At 40.5% G+C, this 22,569-nt stretch overlaps 1 protein-coding gene across 4 annotated transcripts in view; it reads right to left on the bottom strand.

Moving 5' to 3' along the window:
• Window positions 1–22,569, bottom strand: part of LOC136856437 (disabled homolog 2-interacting protein-like) — a 142,676-nt gene that overhangs the window by 21,236 nt on the left and 98,871 nt on the right. For all 4 annotated transcript variants that reach the window (XM_067134313.1, XM_067134314.1, XM_067134315.1 and 1 more), the window contains 9 exons: window positions 19,433–19,647; window positions 18,241–18,502; window positions 16,628–16,776; window positions 15,183–15,349; window positions 9,584–9,700; window positions 6,354–6,535; window positions 5,801–5,936; window positions 3,327–3,463; window positions 949–1,134 (listed from right to left, as the gene is read on the bottom strand). In XM_067134313.1, the coding sequence (XP_066990414.1) occupies window positions 949–1,134; window positions 3,327–3,463; window positions 5,801–5,936; window positions 6,354–6,535; window positions 9,584–9,700; window positions 15,183–15,349; window positions 16,628–16,776; window positions 18,241–18,502; window positions 19,433–19,647 (1,551 nt within the window). The remainder of the gene's footprint in view (window positions 1–948; window positions 1,135–3,326; window positions 3,464–5,800; window positions 5,937–6,353; window positions 6,536–9,583; window positions 9,701–15,182; window positions 15,350–16,627; window positions 16,777–18,240; window positions 18,503–19,432; window positions 19,648–22,569) is intronic.

Here is a 22,569-nt window from a genome sequence, read left to right as displayed (position 1 = left end):
AAGTGGGGTCATGGTTTGGCATGAATATTTTCATCATGTTATAGCCAGTACTTGCTTGTCGAGCACATGAGGTTGTATTCCTGGAATTTTTCTTTTCTCAGGGAGAAGTGGTTATGCTTCCAACTGTGAACATGTGAAACTACGTGGATAAGGGATTACTGTATGTGTGTATGTATGTGTGTATATATAAACATAGATGTGTGTGTGTGTATGTATGTATGTATAATTTGAAAGCTTGTTTGTTTTGGCCTGTGAGTATATGTGAGCATGACTGAACGTCTTCTAAACAGACTGACCCAGCCAGGTGCAGACTGGGTACTCAAAAGCAGCTTTTGAATGGAACTCTGATAGAAAATATAATTAATTACCTGTGCAAGTGCTATTATTATTATTATTATTATTATTATTATTATTATTATTATTATTATTATTATTATTATTATTATTATTATTATTATTATTATTATTATTATTCAGTAGATGAAACCTATTCATATGGAACAAGCCCACCAAAGGGGCCACTGACTTGAAATTGAAGCTTTCCAAAGAATATTAAGGTGTTCATTAGGAAGAAGTAAGAGGAAGTAAAGGGAATTACAGAAAGAAGAGATCACACTTATTAAAAAAAAATAATAATAAATAGATGAATGGATAAAAATGTATCAAAATGCAAGAATAGCATTAGGGCAGTAATGCATTGCATTTTTGCTTGAACTTCTGAAGAAGTTCCAATTGCACGAGACCCTCAGTAGGGAGGCTGTTCCACAGTCCAGCGGTGTGAGGAATAAAGGACCTCTGGAACTTTGGAGAAGTTCGACAGCGAGGCAAAACATTTACTGCATGTTGGTGCTTCTGCTCTTCAGTGAATGTGATTCAGATGAAAAATTCTTTGTTTTCAGTAGATTCTTTGCCTCCAAGGGCAAGAACCTACACACCGACCCTACTTACCTTGGGTAGAGGCGACCGTGGTTGCTGTTGTGAGAGTATCTAGGATGAGGAACTGGGCTCAGGCGAGGACCAGGCGAGCCCCTCCCGTGCAGCCTGGAGTCGGGCCGGGGCATCTCTTCCACGTAATAATGATTGCCGTTGGGCCAGTCGTCGTTTGTGTTGATTTCATTGTTGTTGCTTGTTTCCCTGAGGGAAAAAGTCAAGTTCTGAAGGAATTCTATCTTTTCACATAAAGTCATTCACTTACGTGACCCTGAGATTCTACTCATTCTTATACAAGAAACCTCTAGTTCTGGGGATAAGCCAAAGATTATTTTGGTATCTTTGCCCAGCAATACAAAGGAAAAACCCCGTCATTCTGGATGGAAAATACTGAGGGTTTTCACTGGAATACTGAGGAAAAGAAAAACTCAGGAAATCGAAAAACACAGGAAATCAGGACAAGGAACCTTATGGGTGTTGAAAGCAAAGGTTGGTAATAGCTTATGAGATGAGGGGAATAAGTCACGGCTAATTGCAGTGAAATTGGACATGAACTTCTTTGGGAATTTTCTCAGATTTCCAGAAAGGTTTCTCCAATGTAATTCCCAGAACATTCAGTTAAATCCTGTAAAGAATGAAGAAACTACTTCTAATTTTCCAGGCTCAGAAAAGCTGGCATTCAAAATCATTTGAAATTAAACATGTAACTATTTTATGCTTAATTACATGCTTTTATTTAACTTGACTTCTGCGCCTGTCTGTCTTTTTGAGTCTGCCTTTATGTTTGTTTGGGTCAAATCTTGTAACTCAATTTTCGACCTGTTCCCTTTGTCTGATGGACTTGAAATTTTGCTTGATTACTCAGTCCCGATGACAATAAAACCTTACATGATCAGTAGGTCAGCAGTGACCTCTAGTGACCCTACAGTGACCTCTCTCAGTATCTCAGGATTTTTATGAAACCGTTTGGATTTTTCACAACTTCTTTGACTCTGTAGAATCTGTCTTCTATATAACACCTCCCCTTCCCTCCCATCCCCTCCTCCCATCCCCTTCCCCTTCCCCTCTCAAGCATGTGACCAAGTGTTAATTTAGGTGTGTCCCCTCCCCCTCTTTCTCTTCCCTCCTCCTCCCCTTCCCTCTCCCATCCCCTTCCCCCACCCATCCCCTCCCCTTCCAAACACACAAGTGTTAATTTAGCTGTGTCCTACCTTCCCCTTCCCTCTCTCTTCCCCCTCCTCCCTCCCTTTGCTCTCCCATCCCTTTCCCCTCCCCCTCCTCTCCTGCTTCCCTCTCCCCCTTCCGGAGCATGCGATCAAGTGTTAATTTAGCTGTGTCTTCCCCTCCCCTTCCCTCTTCCATCCCCCTCCACTTCCACCTCCCCCCCCCCTCCTTCTCCCTCCCCTCCCCTCCCCCCTCCCTTCCTCTTCCATCCTCCTTTCCCCCCCTACCCCTCCAACTCCTCCCCCTCCCTCTATTCCCTCTCCTTTGCCTCTCCTCTGTTCCTCCCCTCCCCCTCCCTAACCCTTCCTCCTCACCCCCTCCCCTTTCCTTCCATTGCCTTCCATTTTCCTCCCCCTCCCTCCCCTTCCCTCTCCTCCCCACCCCTCCCCTCACCTTCCATCTTCCCTCCCATTTCCCCTTCCCTCACCTTCCTACTCACCCTCCCCTTCCCTCTTCCCTCCCTTCCTCCTTCCTCCTTCCCTCCCTTCCTCCTCCCCCTCCCCCTCCCCTCCCCTTTCCCCTTTCTCTCACCCTCCCCAGTAAACGGAAATCAGTGTCGTTAACTGCTGTCATAAATCGGTTACAATTTCTGTTAAAACTAAAAAGTATTAAATAAAAAATAAAAACAAATTTAAGCATGCTTTCATTAAAATGCACTAAAAAGTAAAAAATAATATTTTGAGACACCAGGATTTTCTTACAATCAATCATGTCTACAAAAATAAAAGCACAGGGCCCAAACATTGAAAGGAAATGCAACAAGAAAAGAAATATATTTTTTATTTCTTGTAGCAATTCCTTCCATGTTTGGGGCCTACAATTTTTATATTTGTAGACATGACTGATTGTAAGAAATTACTGGTGTGTCTCAAAATATTATTTTTTTGATTTTTAGTGTATTTTAATAAAAGCATGTTTAAAAAAGTTTTTATTATATATTTTTTTTATTTAAGTCTTTATATTCTTGTCAGAAGCTAATGTAAAGAAAGAGTCAGTTAAAATGACTCAAAATTTCTTTTAGTTAAAACAACACATTGCTTTGGAAAATCATTCTTAATGCAATTAGTGTCACATTTCTTTAGATACTGAAAGCTATTCTACAATCTTCCAAGTCATGCCACTACTACCACTAATATTACTAATAATAAGACACTGATACTACTTTTCCTTACATCATTGGATTAGGAAAACCAGGGGACCCACTGTGCTGGTTGATGGCGTCCACGAAAACGTAGTCATCGTTGGTGGAGAGATCTGTTGCAGCCGTCTTTTCCCTGGAGAAATAACCGAGGCTCTTCGTTCCTCGATTCTGTCGTGGAAAACAAGAGGAAGGAAGCGAAATTTCATAATTATTCACAGAATTTTCAAAGATTAACTAAGATGGTCTGGAGATGTCATGAGATTTGGAGATAAGCTTGTAGTTAGAGGGCAGTAGCAGAAAGAAGTGAAATGAATGATTATCCACAGAGATTTCAAAGATGAAGATGGTTTGGGGATGTCATGAGATTTGGAGATGAGCTTGTAGTTATAGGAGCAGTAGCAGAAAGAAGTGAAATGAATGATTATCCACAGAGATTTCAAAGATGAAGATGGTCTGGAGATGTCATGAGATTTGGAGATAAGATTGTAGTTAGAGGAGTAATACCAGAAAGAAGCAAAATGAATGATTATCCACAGAGATTTCAAAGGTGAAGATGGTCTGGAGATGTCATGAGATTTGGAGAGGAGCTTGTAGTTAGAGGGGTAGTAGCAGAAAGAAGCGAAATGAATGATTATCCACAGAGATTTCAAAGATGAAGATGGTCTGGGGATGTCATGAGATTTGGAGATATAGGAGCAGTACCAGAAAGAAGGGGAAGATTTGCACAGAGTTGAAGATGGTCTGGGTCATGAGATTTGGAGAGCAGTTAAAGAAGCAGAAAGAATGAAATGAATGATTATCCATAGAGACTTCAAAGATGAAGATGGTCTGGAGATGTCATGAGATTTGGAGATGAGCTTGTAGTTAGAGGAGTAGTAGCAGAAAGAAGTTAAATGAACGATATCCACAGAGACTTCAAAGACGAAGATGGTCTGGAGATGTCATGAGATTTGGAGATGAGCTTGTAGCTAGAGAAGTAGTAGCAGATATGGACAAAGCAGGCTGAAGATTAATGTGAAGGCCCATAAAATCATGGAGGAAAGGCAGCGATGAAGACTCGGACCAGATGGGAATTCAGGCAATAAGTGTACGTGCCAGAATATGTTGGAGAAAACGCATGAGCTGTCAAACCCTACAAAGGGAAAACTAGATGTAAAAGCATTACTGATGACTAAAGATGGACAAAAGTTAAGTTTAGAGATGATGTAGGTAAACAGGACTTCATATCCACGCGTTATTGCAACGATAGTGTTTTTTGATACGGAAATTAAAAATATTTATGTTCTGGTAATGTCCCCTAAAGTTCAAGGCAGATATACCAAACTGACCCATTCTAACTTAACAGAAACAACATGAAAACCATCTGTATTGGCTCTAGTTGGCATATGGCCATCTTGATGCGGAAAGCTGGACAGTGAGGTGAGAGTCCCATTGGAATGGCAGAAGGCAGTGTGTCAAGGCTCAGGACCTAGTAAGCAGTGACATTTTTGCCCCCATCCCTGCCTTCCTTAGCTTTATTGGGACAACACTTCACGAAAACTGGTGCACTAATTTTGCAAATACTCTATATATGATAACAATAGTTCAGTTGGTCCTTGGAAATCTTTATGGAAACAACCTAGGATCATAAAGACACAGTAACTGGAATATAAAAAGTGAGGGAGAATTTCTATCAGTTGACTTAGAAAGCAACCAATAACTAAACAGAGAACTGTAGGGACATTTAGGAAAAAATCTGCATAAAGACGCAAATAAGAAAACCCGTTTGTGCTGCCTGTTTCATTGGGATACGTAATTTGAAAAGACGGTAAAATTGGTACATGGGTAAACCTAACCGACCCATTTAGGAGGTGAACTGTATGCACAGTCATATAAAAACAGCAGCACATTGTGTCAATTTCAGGCAGGTACCTATCTGACAATTATAAAGAAAACGAGCTTGATGGCGCGCGCTACGCTCTGCTGCGCTGGAACCTGGTGCTGCCTGACATGTCTCCCCTATCCTCCAAACCCCTTACCTACCCTGCCCCCACCCAGGCTGGACAAACAGGTTTGCAGGAGGAGGGTGGATGTGTCATGTCTCCCCTACCCTCCTGATCCCCTAACTACCCTGCCCCCACCCAGGCTGGACAAACAGGTTTGCGGGAGGAAGGTGGATGTGTCATGTCTTCCCTACCCTCCTGATCCCCAACCTACCCTGCCCCAGCCAAATAGGTTTGCAGGAGGAGGGTGGATGTGTCATGTCTCCCCTACCCTCCTGATCCCCAACCTACCCTGCCCCAGTCAAATAGGTTTGCAGGAGGCGGGTGGATGTGTCATGTCTCCTCTACCCTCCCGATCCCCTACTTACCAGAACAAACAAGAAAGATCCACTCTGCTTTTATCATTGATAGATAATCAAATGAATATAAAACTGACTGATAAATTTAGGATATGATGTGTATAAGTAGTGCAAAACCAACATCTCCTGCTAATTTCCAACAAGATACCTGAAAAAACAGTTACCTTTGGACGATGGTAAAGTGGGCCACCAGAGGGGGAGTATGAAGACTTTCGAGTAGCTCCGCGTAGGATGCTGAGGTTTGGTTCCTCCAAATCATTTTCGTATGGGTGTTCCATGAAGGCGTCCGATTGGTCATCTCTGGAAATAAGTTCTCGACTACAGGAGTTCTTTGGGTCTACATATATAAATCCTGGAGTTTGTATGGAATGTCTTCATGAAGTGAAAAGTTTCAGGAAAATAATTTCTAGGGAGCTGAACTGGCAGTGAAAAATACTACTTGTCGGAACTTGTATAGGCATAATTCTTTTGGAAAGTAGCCCTTTATGAAAATGATCCAAAACTGGTATGAATTGAGCAGGAAGAATCATCTTGGAGATTATGGGAACTTCATAGAAATAATGTGTAGAATTCAGAAGTACCAAAAGGGAATATATTTAAGCAAATCAATCTTCCAATGCAACAATGATCTACAGTTGATGACATTTTTCATAATTACCATTTGACTATCACTGCTACTGTATTGTCCCCAAGATTATTGATGTATATTCCACTTACATATAATTGTTGTTGACTCGAGAAGAAACGTGCAAGTATGATTGGTTCGACAGCTGCAGCGAAGTGGCAGCGTGGGACGATATCTGACAGGTGATTGGCTGCTTCCTTTTCCGATCTGTTCCCAGGTAGGAGTTGACACCCTCCACCAGGGCTACCACCTGGCTGGCTTCATTCTGATTAACCTGGAAATGTGTTTCCATTAATGACAGAAGTGGTGAGGATTCATATTTTTTTTTCCCTGTCATTTGATGCTACTCTTTGTTGACTGAAACCTAGCTTCAGTACTGGACAGTCTGCTCATCTTCGCAGGGACACTGTCCAGTGATGCTTACCAAAACCCTTTCCAAAAATCTCGCCATGAACTGGTCTGATATTTTGTCTTCACTGGAGTTCCTACTGACGGGGATTTTAACATGATTGCAGACAAACTCCTTGATCTTGAATATCCTTCCTAGGTTGCCTTTTAACTCCAAATTACCCTTCTGGCATTAGCTGTTTTATTTTAATTTTATTTTTCACCAGATCCTTTAGAGGTTCCAATCCTCTGCTAATAATCAGAGGATCCTTCGCACACCCTGCGGAAGCTCTCTGCGTGGTCATATTCAGTGTTCGCAAAACTGAGTTGCTCTCTTCCACCCATAGCTGCATGTGATATAGTGGGGTCTCCTATTACCGTGATCAATTGTCCATTATTCCTGTTATTATCTTTACCTCCAATCCTTCTGAGCTTCCCCACAAAATATCTCCCCCCTCTAAGATCTTTAGGCCTTGCCTTTCAGTGGTGGGATGGTGGCCTATTACCCGCAAGCCTGTGTTCAGAGTATGATAATGAAGTCATAATTTCACTTAAACATTTCTCTGTTTTTAACTGTTGGTTTAATTTTCGCTGAATCAGCGGTGACTCCAGGGGGGAGGTGCATTAGCTTCTTTTTTTTGGCTGCTACTCTTTCCATTTTAAATCAGCTGGAATTTACTGTTGTTTTGAGGGCAAAAGTTTTCCATAGTGTGAGGATACCAAGTGGTATAGTGTTTCCTTCAGCCGGAAAAACTTTAATACTTTGCCAACGAAGTTCTCAGCAGCTGTAAATCCAGCTGCTCCCAGAAGGTCCGTTGCATTAATGGGCTTATCGTTCTACTGAAAAAGACTACTTCTTCATTTCTCATTAAATGCCGCTTCTTCTCTCCAATTTCATTGCCCCTTCTTGTTGGTAAGGTAAGATGGATATTTGAAACCTTTGCGACCAGCAAGGCAGGTGACTCAAACTGTATTCCAGCATTTCCTTATCAAGTTTGCTGTTTGACTAGATCCTGAGCTTTGTTGCTACATTTGCCTAATTATTAACAGGTTTATTTCCTCTTACGTCTTCTTTGGAAGCTTGAATTTCAAGTCAGTGGCCCCTTTGGTTGGCTTGTTCCATATGAATAGGTTTCATCTACTGAATAACAATACTAATTTCCTTAAAACACACACTGGTTCAGCTTGTGCCAAGGGAGGATGGCTGCTCACCTTTCAGTAGAATCTATTTTGGAACTAAGCTCTCACTTCCCCAGGCATCTTGAATTCACCTCCTTTTGTTTTGGATCCCAAGGTAACTTTCAGAGGGCAGGATTGTACCAGGACCACCTTTAATCTGTTGCTGATGTTTGGTCATCTTTGCTTTTGAACTGTAGGGAACATCTTGTCGCTTCTGTATATTATCTCTTGAGGTGCTTGAACGCGTTGACTTTAAATATTACTCATGGAAAAGCTTGACCAACTTTCAGAGAAGAAAAATGGCCCTGGAGGAAATTAGGACCAGAACAAATAAGGCCTTTATTATGTTTTTTGCACGTGGGATTAAGTCAGTCAAAAAGAGGTTGCCAAACCACAGATCATTTAGAAATATATTCCACCATTTGAATGACTAATGTCTCTATTTTACTAACAAAAATAAAAGTTTGGTTAAAAAATCAAACTTTTTACTAATATTTCAACTCTCCAAAATAGTTGGTACCCATATTTTTTTTTGTGGTCTCCGTTCCAATTCTTTTATTTTTGTTAATAAGATGGAGACATTAGGTCATTCAAATGGTGGAATATGTTTCTTGATGATCTGGAGTTTGGCAGCCTTTTTTTGATTGACTTAATCCCAGGTAAAAAAAAAAAAACTTAACGCCCTTATTTGTTCCAGTCCTAATTTCCTCCAGGTCTATTTTTCTTCTCTGGAAGTTGCTCAAGCTTCATCCTTTCCTTGGGTAATATTTTAGCCAACCTCTTCTGCAAGCGACAAGTTCCCCACCCATTTTAGATAGCCTCATAACACTTGAAATGGCACTGTTTCTCACATTGAAATCAGCAGTCCTTGGGTAGCTGAGTTATTTGACTGGCTCTCCTCGCGATCAGTTTCTGGGAATCTCACTACCTGCATTCCATGATCTTTAGTCTTCACAATGCTGTATCTGCTGATTTGAGAATTGGGTCTCCTACACCTGCTCCTTCTCAGCAGATGCCCATTCCATTGGCCACTGTTCCTAAAGACTCTGCACTATAAAAAGATACACTTACAACGTAGCTCTTTCCAGTTCAGGTAAAAGTGATCTGTACTTAAGAAACCTTCAGTTGATGTTAACATATCACAGACAAATGCCCATTCCATGATCTACAGCGTTTTGCAGTTATTATTATTATTATTATTATTATTATTATTATTATTATTATTATTATTATTATTATTATTATTATTATTATTTTTATTATTATTTCAGTGGATGAAATCTATTCACATGGAACAAGCCCACCAAAGGGGTCACGGACTTGAAATTCAAGCTTCCAAAGAATGTTGGTTTCAACCTCCCACCACAGACCCCGCACTGCAGCAGTAAATGATCATGATGCAAAGCCAGTGATTTTTCACTGCCCTGGGGGAGACACGAACCCCCTGCGACATCTGAGTGGCATGCCACAACACTAACCACTATACCAGGGGACCAGCAAGATGGTAAGACCTAAATATAGAGGGAATATAAATACCAAATTGATGTGGCATTCGATACCCAACACCTTATTTTTGGAGTGACAGTAATGACGGGGGGTGGGGGTGGGGGGAAGTTATGGAAAGGCTATTTGAGTGAAGATTGAGAGAATCATTTTTGTCTCTTTATATATATATCATTTCCATGTGCTCGTTTGTACCGTTTTCTCAATATGAGTGTTTGTGCATTTTGGTACAATGAGAAAGTGAGGAACTTACTGGGCCATCCATCTGTGCCAATGCGTCAGTCAGGTGGAGATGAAGCAGGGCGCACTGTCTGCCTATGTCGATTTGTCCCCCAAATTCCATGGTCCTCTCGTTCTCGCAATGCAGACTCTGTAAAAAGAAGAAGAAGGAGAAGAAGAATAAGACCTGTGCTTTGCTGATATTTTATAGGTGGAGAGAAGAGAAGGTGTGTGAAAAGAAGCAAGACTACAGGATAGGCACATCAAATTTTTGTGTTTTTTCTCAAAAGCTGGGTAGCTTGGCATTGCCACTGACCTGGGCATGTGCGTCCCTGGACCATCTTCAAGGAATGGGCATGGTGCTACTAGCTACATTCCCAGAGCTTTCTGTCCTTACTATGTGTCCAAAGTGTTGCTCGAGGTGTTAAAATGAATTTTATCATTTAGGAATGAGACCCTCTTGTAGGCTAAATAGACTTCACTAAGAAATATGGGCGCATCAGCAGATTTCAATTTATGATAAAGTTCCCTATTTGTCTAATGATTCGTTTTTCAGCAGCAGAAAGATCACATAGTCGACGTTTTCATTTTACTCAACTGAATGTAAAGTTAATTAAACAAACAGGAAATGTGAAACATGGCCGTTTTCTGTACTTCAACACAGCACGGTTTCAATGAATGCCTGAGAGCTACTGGATCAGAGGAGGTTTCTAATTGCATTTATGTGGTCGCCAACTTCAACAGGCATATTTAACATTTCCTATTTGTTTACGTAAAATAGGAGGTCCCCAAATGTGTGTGTGTGTGTGTGTACAGACCTTCCCTTTCATGAAATAAGCATAGGAAAATTATTACGTGATGAGCTTGTTGGCGCACGCTACGTGAGCTGGAACCCGGCGCTACTGTCTCCCCTACCCTCCCAATCCCATACCTACCCCGCCCCCACCCAGAGTGGACAAACAGGTTGGCATGAAGAGATTGGATGTCTCCCTTACCCTCCCATTCCCCCACCTACCACGCTCCCACCCGGGGTGGATAAACCGATTTGCAGGGGGTGGGTGGCTGTGTCATGTCTGCCCTATTGTCACCTGGGGGAGGACAAACAAGATCCACTTGCATAATATAATTTTAGATCTTTGTCCAACAGTAAATGAAATTATTAGAAAAATAGAGAAACTTCGAATTAAACCACTGCTGCAACTATAATTTATAATAAAAAAAATTTATTATGATTCTTTTTGGTCTTTTTCTTGATGATTTTGAGGGAACCTGTTAGATAGGTACATTAATAACTGATGATATTTTGTCGTTGATTTTCGCATTGACCTGTTTTTCAGGGGTGGACAAACAGGTTTGCATGAGGAGGGTGAGTGTCTCCCCTACCTTCCCATTCCCCTACCTACTTCGCCCCCACCCGGGGCGGACAAACAGGTTTGCAGGAGGAGGGTGAATGTTCTACCTTCCCATTCCCCTACTTCGCCCCACCCGGGGCGGACAAACAGGTTTGCAGGAGGAGGGTGAATGTCTCCCCTACCTCCCATTCCCCTACCTACTTCGCCCCCACCCGGGGCGGACAAAAAGGTTTGCAGGAGGAGGGTGAATGTCTCCCCTACCTTCCCATTCCCCTACCTACTTCGCCCCCACCCGGGGCGGACAAACAGGTTTGCAGGAGGAGGGTGGATGTCTCCCCTACCTTCCCATTCCCCTACCTACTTCACCCCCACCCGGGGCGGACAAACAGGTTTGCAGGAGGAGGGTGGATGTCTCCTACCTTCCCATTCCCCCACCAGCCAGGCGCAGACGAATTGGTTTGCAGGGGAGGGTGGCTATGTCATGTGTTCCATACTGTCACCAGGGGGGGGAAAACAAGATCCACTCGGATTATTTTATTATTATTATTATTATTATTATTATTATTATTATTATCTCCTTTCCCGCTTCATGTTGATGAGACCTGGGAGGTAGATGCCTTTACCAGGACAAGTGTCTCATTATTTTTCATCTGAGTCTGTTTTCCAGGCCAGAGGCTCCAAAACTTTTGGAATATTCCTCTGAATCTCAGAACGGTGGTATTTAATGAATGGAACGGCAGCCTCTGGAGGCTGTGGTATCTTATGCCCTCCAGTTAACGTAACCTCATTTGTTAATCAGCTCCTCCAAACCCATTTTCTTTTGTGGTCCCTTCTGTTACGTTATATCATTGTTTTGACAAAATACCTAACATAATCCAGTGATGAAAACACATTCGTCGAGTTTGTCTTGAATGGTTAAGAAAAAGCCACTTCATACAACAAAATTTAAGTGGGTAAATACAAAATTTAAGTGGATCTTTCGACCTTCAGTAAGGTCCTCTGAAGATGACCTTAGTGAAGGTCGAAAGCCCCTGTTCTGTATTTGCTCACTTGAACTTGGTTGTATAAAGTGGCTTTTTCTTAACCACTTGCCATAATCTGTTAGCTTCAAAACGTTGTACAGAAGCTGTACTGTAAGATGCCGTGATTGTGTAATATTGGTGTTCTTATATTTTGTCGCAAAATCTGTTCAGCTAGGTCACCAAATTTCGATTTTAAAAGGAATTGAATAAGAAGAACTATTGTTTAAGTAGCAACCAAAGCACCAAGTCTTCAAAGATTTACTGAACAGCAGAAGCACCAATATGCATTAAATGTTTTGCAATTGTAATCTCAAAAGTTCAAGCAAAGATGCAGTCTGCCTAATACAGTTCTTGCAGTTTAACAATTCAGTTAAATTTTATCTATTTATTTATTTGTTAATTTATTTTTTCGGTTTCTAAAAACCAATCTCTTCTTTCTGCATTTCTCATTACCTTCTGTTACTTCTTGTTTAAAATGAAAACCATATTCTTTTTGGACTTGAATTTCAGGGTAATGGCCCCTTTGGTGGGCTTGTTCCATATGAATAGGGTTCATTTGCTGAATAATAATAATAATAATAATAATAATAATAATAATAATAATAATTAAAGCTTCAGTTAATTTGAAGCAAGAAAAGAGCTATTGGTTTCACCTTCAGCTCAAACAAAACAGAATTAAGTCCTTGCTGAGGAGATGGACCACGATGCATATTCCAGTCTCCTTTTGAAATGTGTTCGAGGTTGTGGGAAGAAAGCCTAAATCTGATTTGGCCTTTCCGGGTTTCCTCTTAGGGGGGAGGAGGAGAGGGAGGTATATCAAGACTTAGGACATTTTGTCATTTAGTCTTTTTTTAGTTTTCTGCAAAAGAACACTATTATAGAGATGGCTATTTGTCTGTCCGTCCGCACTTTTTCTGCCCAGCCTCAGATCTTCAAAACTACAGAGGCTAGAGGGCTGCAAATTGGTATGTTGATCATCCACCCTCCAGTCATCAATCACATCAAATTGCAGCCCTCTAGCCTCAGTAGTTTTTACTTTATTTAAGATTCAGGTTAACCATGATCGTACGTCTGGCACCGTTATAGGTGCCAAAAATACATGCCACCACTAGGCTGTGGCTGAAAGTTTCTTGGGCCAGGGCTGAGAGTTTCATGGGCCGTGGCTGAGAGTTTCATACAGCATTATATGCCGTACAGAAAACTCGATTGCGCCGAAGACACTTTGGCCCATTTTTTTCTTTACTGCCCTCTACAATCAATTAAATTTTCAAGTATATAAGATACAATTTGAATCTTTTTAACATAATGTAGTTTTAAACCATATACAAAATAATTATACACTTTTTAATGCATACCTCACATGATTCATTGCTTTATCATTTCCCAATGAACTATATACGTATAATTCAGGGAACCTTTACCATATACATTATGATTCCCTCAATTTGACTTTTGAATTATTCTAAAAATTAAATACAGGTAATTTTCACTCTTTTATTCATAGATATTCCTTTATATCATTTCAGTTTCCAGGTAATGGTGAACTTTTTTGATAAGCGTACGTTCCTTCACATTACTTATTTTTTCTTGGCCAACAAAGAAAATAAATGAAAATTTGATCCTTTTGAAATTTCGGGTTTCTATAATTCATTTATTAGTTATCCCCTGTTACTTAATTATGATTATATTCAGTCAGTTCTTTTGTGTAGTTTTAACTATTATTGTTGTCTCTCTCTCTCTCTCTCTCTCTCTCTCTCTCTCTCTCTCTCTCTCTCTCTCTCTAAATAGCAATAATAAATCCTGATAGTTTCTGTCTGTCTGTGTGTGTTACAAAGACAGTCGACGGGTGATCAAGCTCCACCTTCAAACTTGCTGTCATCCATCCCGGGAACAGCCTACCTAGCATCTGGGATTCTGGGTCCCACACAAATATGCAAAATGAAGGTACTTTCATTCATTGGGCCACTTTCTTATTATTATTATTATTATTATTATTATTATTATTATTATTATTATTATTATTATTATTATTATTATTATTATTCAGAAGATGAAACCTATTCATATGGAACAAACCCACCAAAGGGGCCACTGACTTGAAATTGAAGCTTCCAAAGAATATGAAGGTGTTCATTAGGAAGAAGTAAGAGGAAGTAAAGGGAAATACAGAAAGAGGAGATAACACTTATACACTTATTTAAAAAGAAAAAATAAATTAATAAACAGATAAATAGATCAAAATGTATTAAAATGCAAGAAGAATTGTATTAGGGTAGTAATGAATAGCACCTTCGCCTGAACTTCTGAAGAAGTTCCAAACATTGACTGCATATCGGTGCTTCTGTTCAGCAAATGTGGTCGCTCTCTCTCACGACAGGAAAAAAGGTATCCCAAACATCGCGACTTGCTCTCTCGACGCTCTCTTACACTACCGGCGTTGCTGAGGGCGATGACGCCCTCGTATCCCTTCACACTCACCGCTGGCCACCCATCCAAAAACTGTGCAAACCTAAAGATGCTTGAATCTTCCTCTCACTGGGCATTTTAGAAGTTCCCATTCAGGTGTTTCTATCAGGGAGAGAACTCGATCCTTCAGGCAATACGTAACTCCTTTTTAAGAGAGCGACGAGGCGCCTCTTTCGGCTCGCCGAAAGCAAAAGGGACCCGAGCGAGAGTGCATAGACTTGCAGATAAAGAGAAAGTGGAAGGGTGAGAAAATACACGGAGAGTCTGCAAAAAAAAAAAAAAAAAAAAGAGGGTCAAGACCTTTGATGTTTTCTCATGCAGAAGAGGAAATAGGAAAGCCTATGAGAGAGAGAGAGAGAGAGAGAGAGAGAGAGAGAGAGAGAGAGAGAGAGAGAGAGAGAGAGAGAGAGAGAGAGAGAAGTGGGTGGGAAGGATATATTGCTGGGACGAACCAAGTAAAAAATGCTCCGAAGTACAGCTTATAACGATGTATGAAACTCCCAGCCTTCAGCAACGGCCCGGTGGTGGCTTGTGTTGTTGGCACCTATAGCGGTGCCAGACGCTAACTTTAACCTTAAATAAAATAAAAACTACTGAGGCTAGAGGGCTGCAATTTGGTATGTTTGATGACTGGAGGGTGGATGATCAACATACCAATTTGCAGCCCTCTAGCCTCAGTAGTTTTCAAGACCAGAGGACGGACAGAAAAGTGCGGACGGACAGACAAATAGCAGCCATCTCTGTAAGAGTTCTCGTTTACAGAAAACAACAAAGAATGTCACAATAAACTCACTGAAATTATTCCGAGAAAGTTCCTGCACTGTTCCTGTTCCCTGTCGATGAAATCGCTGAGGAATTCCATGAAGTTTTCCTTCCCGCGAAAACTCGTGAAATTCGCCAAAGTCTGCAGCGTCTTCGCGACCAGGGTCAAGTTCCTCACGGTTCCTTCGTCCGGATACTCTGCAAAGGATTAAGATTCGTCAGACAGTGTTTGTGAGGCTTGCCTGAGTTTCAAGAAGGCTCCAATCATTGACTCGAATCATTGCCTCAACTTTTGAACATTTTTTCTCTTCATCTGTCAGTGTATTTATTTATTTTATTTATTTATTTATGTATTTATTTTATTCAGTAGATGAAATCTATTCTAATGGAACATCACACCAAAGGGGCCACTGACTTGAAATTCAAGCTTCCAAAGAATGTTGGTTTCAACCTCCCATCGCAGCAGACCCCACACTGCAGCAGTAACTAATCGTGATACAGAGCCAGTGATTTTTCTCGCAAACCCCCCACGCGTCATCTGAGTAACACGCCTCAACACTAACCACTATACCAGCGGACCATGCTTGTTGATTTAATGATTTGTATCGTTTCATTACATCTGACTACAGTTTTTTATTTTTAAATTTATCGTAGATAGATTTTTATTCGTTTTAAGTTGTTCCACAAAGATTATTGTCCCTTCATAGAAGGTAAAGGAAGATAATTGAAAATACTTCTTAGTCTTTCTCAGAAAAGTCAGAGGAGAAAATCAACTCTGTTTAAAATACCTCTTGATCTATTACATTAAATGGGTTCAAACGTAACTTTCTTCGAAATAGCATTTCCCAAAAAATGGGTTATAATGCAAACACCTTTAAAATAATGCTCTGCTTCCCTCCTTATGAATATCAAGAGATAATTCTTACGAAAATCAGGCTTAAGCCTTCATTATGTGAGTTAAAATGTAACATTCTCAAGAAGAAATCGCAGCAGTCTGTCGTGAAATAAGTTAAAATTGATAAATTTTTAGTCCCTTATCAAAAAATCAAAAATGTATTTTCTCAAGGACAATTCACAGTCTCACTGAAATGGGATAAATCATTTTCACTCGCCATAGTGAAGGTTGAAGATTGATTTTCGGAAGATTTATGTTTTGATATTCATAAGGAGGGGAGCAGAGCATGATTTTAAAGGTATTTGTAATATAAACCATTTTTGGGGGGAAATTCTATTTCAAAGAAAGTTACATTCGAACCCATCTAATGTAACGCATCAAGAGATATTTTCAAAAGAGTTGCTATTCTCCCTCACCTTTTCTAAGAAAAACGAAGAAGTGTTTCCAGCTATCTTCCTTCATCTCACACGAAGGGACAGCCATCTTTCCGAATAACAAGTCTATCAAAGATAAATAGATAATTAATGAAAAGAAGGGTAATCAGATGAAATGGAAATGAGGCAAACCGTTCAGACTTTCACCTTGTGTGATGTTGAACAGCGACGGGTAGAGAATGGCCGGACAGATGAACCTGAGAAACACGCAGGCCGACACGAGTTTGTCTGTGACTTCGTCCTTCTCCTGCGTCGACAGGTGCATTCGGAGGGAATGGAAGATCCGGCGGAGTTCTCTGCCAAGACACGAAAGCATTCAGTTCAGGGCTGCCTGCTCGGATTATCACCAAGAAAGGCCAGATAGTACCAGAACATAATCGTTTTGAACGTCCTTGTGGGGGGCAAGGTGTGGAGCTAGCAGCCTCATCCCGTAAAGTTCCCAAAGGTGAAAAAGGGCTGGAATATATAAATTCACCAGAGTCAGGCTTCTGCTGACCTGTCCTGTGGTGGAGGAGTCTTCTACATAGGCTGATAGGTTGATGGAAACATCATTTTTTCAAAGTCCTGTTTTTCATCAATTTCCCCTTTGACTTCCAAGGCTTTCAGTGAAATGTGAGAGGAAATCGAGGAGTTAAGAGGTCGTTAAGTTATTACTGTTTAACTTTCTGTGTTGATTTCCACACAAACTTGCCAAGTGGAACTGACAGCTAAACTGATTGATTCGGATTTTACACTTTAACAAGAGATATTATTGTTATTTTATCCTGAATGCAAAATTCATGATCAGAAAGCGATTCTAAGAGGACCTTACAACAGGTGAATTATTTTAAAGTTTGAAATGAGAATCTTTGCAACACTTCTTGAATAGAAACTCATTATTGATAAGTTTAGCCTGAATAGATTATTATGAACTTGCAGGGAGAACTTGTGGCTAAACCAAGCGATTTAAACTTTGGAAATGAATTCTTAGCTAGTCTCAGTGATCAAAAACTCATAAGTGAAATTCTTAGCTGGACTAAGTGGATCACAACTCAGAAAGGGATTCTTAACTAGACTTAGTGGTCCAAAACTCGTAAGGGGAATTCTTAGCTGGACTAAGTGGATCACAACTCAGAAAGGGATTATTAACTAGTCTTAGTGGTCCAAAACTCATGAGGGGAATTCTTAGCTGGACTAAGAGAATCACAACTCAAAAGGGGAGTTCTTGACTAGACTAAGTGATCCAAAACTCAAGGGGAATTTTTAGCTGGACTAAGTGAATCACAACTCGTGAGGGTCAATTCTTAATTGAGTCAGTATAAACTAACAAGGAGAACTTCCCACTGCCCAAGTGAATCCAGTCTTACAGAAGGAATATATAGGTAGACTGAAAAATTCCTAACTCAGAAAGGGGTTTTTGCTGGGCTTAGAACAAGTGATTTTTAACTTGAAAGGGGAATTCATAGCTAGGCTAATGACTCTAAATTTACCATGGAAACTTAGGGCTGGACTCAAAAGGGCTAAGTCATTACACATTTCCAAAGGGAACCTATGGCTCCACTAAACTTGCATAGGGCATGCTTCCCTAGAATTGGCAAATCATATATTTATGGGTAACTTATGGCTGGACTCAGTGATTGCTGAGTGAACGCCTTCTAAAGAGAACTTGTGGGTAGCTTATGAAATTCTTAATTAAAGTCTGAAATTCATGGCTTAAATGAGGGATTTTAAACCTACAAGGAGAATAACTACTTAGCTGCAGTGAGTGAATCTCAACTCACAGTGGGAACTTATGACTGGACTGAGTGATTCTCTCCCAGACCCTGGACACCCAGGTCTTGAGAGCCTCCCTGTGGTCGGGGAGCGACGCCATGTTTGTAATCCGCAGGGGGTCCACCTCCAGCTCTTCGGTAGCGGCTATGAGGGCCTGTATCGGCTCCGACAGGGTCTCCTGGAGGTAGTACTCGCCCACCAGTCGCATGTAGGCTTCGATGGCCTTCGTGGCTATGCTGTTGCCACGCAGAAGAAGGTGCTCGTTGTCAGCTGTTGGAAGGAAAAGTGGCGAATGATTGAAGTCTGTTAAAAACTGATTCACTTTTCTATTATTTTCTCTCCCACTTTGGTTATTCTTGTAAGTTAATAGACCATTGTTTGAAGGAGATATTTCGGCCCTGTATTGAAGAAGAAGAAGAAGAAGAAGAAGAAGCTGAAGAGGTGAAGAAAAGAAGAAGAAGAAGAAGAAGAAGAAGAAGAAAGAGAGAGAGAGAGAGAGAGAGAGAGAGAGAGAGAGAGAGAGAGAGAGAGAGAGAGCACCCTCAGACGTGCTGAGGGTGATAAATGCAAAAGAGAAAAACTGGCCTAACCAATTTACTTGACCCTTTGATGTTGGTGGAGACATAAATATAAGGCACTGAAATAAGTAATTCTATAAAATTTTGTGGTATTATGTTGAATAGCTAAAGACAGTAACGTGTGTGGTTTATAAAGAGAAATTGCTAGTAGAGAGAGAGAGAGAGAGAGAGAGAGAGAGAGAGAGAGAGAGAGAGAGAGAGAGAGAGAGAGAGAGAGAGGACCCATAAACAAATTAATCTCTTTACAGATAAATTTCAGCTTGAGAGAGAAAGAGGAAGAAGAATAAGAAGAAGAGAGAAGAGAGAGAGAGAGAGAGAGAGAGAGAGAGAGAGAGAGAGAGAGAGAGAGAGAGAGAGAGAGAAAGACTTAACATGTAGCACAATATTTAAAATTCCATTCTGAAAAGCATCCGATCTATGCAACAACTATTTCAAGAATGTCACGAAACAATACAGAACAAATGCATTGTCGTTACTCCCTCCCAGGAAAACGTAAGGATGAGACCTCACTGATCAGAGCAGACACATCTAAAACCTTCATTATTATAATTACTATTATTACTGTTCCAGCCCCTGTGTGGATATTGCCTCACTATTATTATTATGATAACTGCAGACTTACCCATTCTCTGGATGTCTGCCAAGATCAGGCTGACGAGGAAGGGGATGGCCAAGTTCTCTGCTTGCATGATGTTTATGAGGGCGTTGGCGATGTCTTCCTTTGCCTTAACGCACAGGAGAGGCTCCAGGATGCTGCACAGGGTCGTTGCATTGTCCCTCAAATGGAGCCGCAGTGAGTTGTAGCGATGCAGAGGGAGAATGTCCAGGGACTGGAATCTGAATGGGGGAATATTATTATTATTATTATTATTATTATTATTATTATTATTATTATGGAACAATCTCACTTGAATCTGAATAGGGATTATTATTATTATTATTATTATTATTATTATTATTATTATTATTATTATTATTATTATTATTATTATTATTATTATGCCGAAAACGAACCCCATTCATTTAGGTGTTCATCAGGAATAAGTAACACAAGGTAAAAGGAAACAGAGAAAGAAGAGATCAGTTATGATAAAAGAAAGAAAGAAATTTAACAAATTAATAAATAAATAGATGGAAATGTAAGTAAATTATTGAATTACAAGGAGAATTGTTTTAGGGTAACAATGCAAAATTCGCGAGACAATCCTACCACAGTTTTTAATCACATTATGAAGTCAGGCAGTCCCTGTAAACAACTTTGTGACACTAATTTAAAATGCTAAGAATGACATTTAACAGTTTTTATGTTGTGTTGGTTTCTGCTGATGATGCAATTTCACCGCAGCCGTTTTTTTATGCGCTTTTACTTAACTCGACTTCTGCGTCTGTTTGGGTCAAATCTTGTAACTCAATTTTTGACCTGTTCCCTTTGTCTGATGGACTTGAAATTTTGCTTGGCTACTCAGTCCTGGTGACAATACGACTTTGCATGATCAGTAGGTCAGCAGTGACCTCTAGTGACCCCAAAGTGACCTCTCCCAGTATCTTAGGAGTTGTATGAAACTCTTTGGATTTGTCACACTTCTTTGATTCTGTAGAATCTATCTTCTCTATAACTCTTCTCTCTTCTATCCCCCTACTCCTTCCGGAGCACACGTCAAGTGTTAATATAGCTGTGTCCTCCCTCTCTCCCCCCTCTTACATCCCCCTCCCCTCCCCCTTCCAGGGCATGCTATCAAATGTTAATTTAGCTGTGTCCTCCTCCTCCCCTTCCCTCCTCCATCCCCTCCTTTCCCTTCCAACCCCCTTCCTCCTCCCCTCCCCTTCTCATTCCCCTGCCCCCTCCCTTCCCCTCCCCCGTAAACGGATAGCAATATCTTAACTACAATCTTAAAATCGGTTACAATTTCTGTCAAAACTAAAAAGTATAAAATGAAAAAATAGAAAAAATTTTTAAAACATGCTTTTATTAAAATGCTCTAAAAAGTAAACAAATTTTGGGAGACAGACCAGGATTTTCTTACAATCAGTCATGTCCACAAAAATAAAAGCGTTGGGCCCAAACATGGATGCTACAAGAAAAGAAATATGTATATATATTGTTTATGTATATACTATATATATATATATATATATATATATATATATATATATATATATATATATATATATATATATATATATATATATAAACAGATATTTGTGTATGTGCCAGCATATCTCTGAAATGCGTTGAGCAATTTCAACCAAACTTGGTATACATATGACTTACTATCTGGAAAAGAATGGGGGTAAGAAATCACTGGGACCAAAGGGGGAGATATGGGAAGGGGGTGATATGTACAAATAACAGAAAACGACAGATATTAGTGTCTAATGCATAGTTTTTGAGGTCGCTGAGATGAATAGTGACACTTCCGATGACATTTAAATCCAAGTTCAGCCCCAGTAAGAATGGGGGGTGAGAAGGGATGGGAAGGGGTGACATGTAAAAGTAACAGAAAACGACAGTTATTGGTGTTCAATCCACAGTTTTTGAGGTCGCTGAGGTGAATAGTGACACTCCCAATTCCATTAAGTCCAAGTTCAGCCCTGATAGGAATGGGGGGTGAGAATGGGTGAAACATAAAATGTCAGAAATGATGGGCAATGTAACTGAAGCATCTGTCTTCACAGGAAAGGGAGAGAGAGGGAGAGGGAGTAAGAGAGTAGAGGGGGTGTTGGTTGGAGAGAGAGAGAGTTTATTGATTGTCATTCAGAGTTTTTCTGGCAGCAATGGGTTGGTCATATATATATATATTATATGTATATATATACATATACACACATGTATATATCTATATATTATACATATAAGTTTGCGAGAAAATTTCTATTGAAATATGATAAACCAGAATTCACTCTCTGCAACGTGAACACCCCAGTAAAAATGCATGGAAATGAATCCTTAACCAGAATTGCATTATCAGTAACAACAGTCATTTCACTGACGAGCATTATGAGCCGAGTAAAAGCTGCAAGTACTAGGAGAGTGTCAGAAACGGTAGTCGCGTTGCCAGTGAAATCTATTAAGCTGCAAGTGAGATTTGAACCTCGGACCGCCACAATGGTCAGTCTGCGCAGTACCACTCAGCTACCGTGAACCTGAACCTTGTACAAGATTTTTTATTTTTTTCATTTTATTCAGTAGATGAAGCCTATTCACTTTGAACAAGAACACCAAAGGAACCATTGACTTGAAATTCAAGCTTCCAAAGAATATATTGGTTTCAGCCTCCCGCTGTGGATCCCGCACCGTGGCAGTAACTGATCGTGATACAGAGCCAGTGATTTGTCATCAGCTTTGGGGAGATGCGAACCTCATGCAACATCTGACTGGCATGCCACGACGCTAACCACTATACCAGCGTACCACATGATGTTAGTGTATTGGGATACACGTTGCTTTTAATGACTCAATAAAGGTATGCTTCTCTTTTTCTCTGAGGCAGGGCCGTCATCACTTGCCCATCCCTTTAGAGGAGTAGCACCTTCAGGCCACCTTACTGGGGTACTGTAGGCTTTGCTAGAGGGTATTTGCAGTGTCCCGTCCGGCCGTGGCTGCGACCGCTTTTCAGCCTTTTGCTTCGCATCCATTCCTCTTCCTCGCCTCTCATATTAGCGTCCAACCTTCATAGCTGTTGCTGCTTAGTGCAACTTCCTGCAGCTGTGGAGTTGTTGCACTAAGAATAATGGTTACAAAGATTGGTCAGCAAGATA

The sequence above is a fragment of the Macrobrachium rosenbergii genome, chromosome 35 (assembly GCF_040412425.1).
Source record: "Macrobrachium rosenbergii isolate ZJJX-2024 chromosome 35, ASM4041242v1, whole genome shotgun sequence".
Taxonomy (NCBI): Eukaryota; Metazoa; Arthropoda; class Malacostraca; order Decapoda; family Palaemonidae; genus Macrobrachium; species Macrobrachium rosenbergii.
This window is presented reverse-complemented; position numbering and strand designations above follow the sequence as displayed.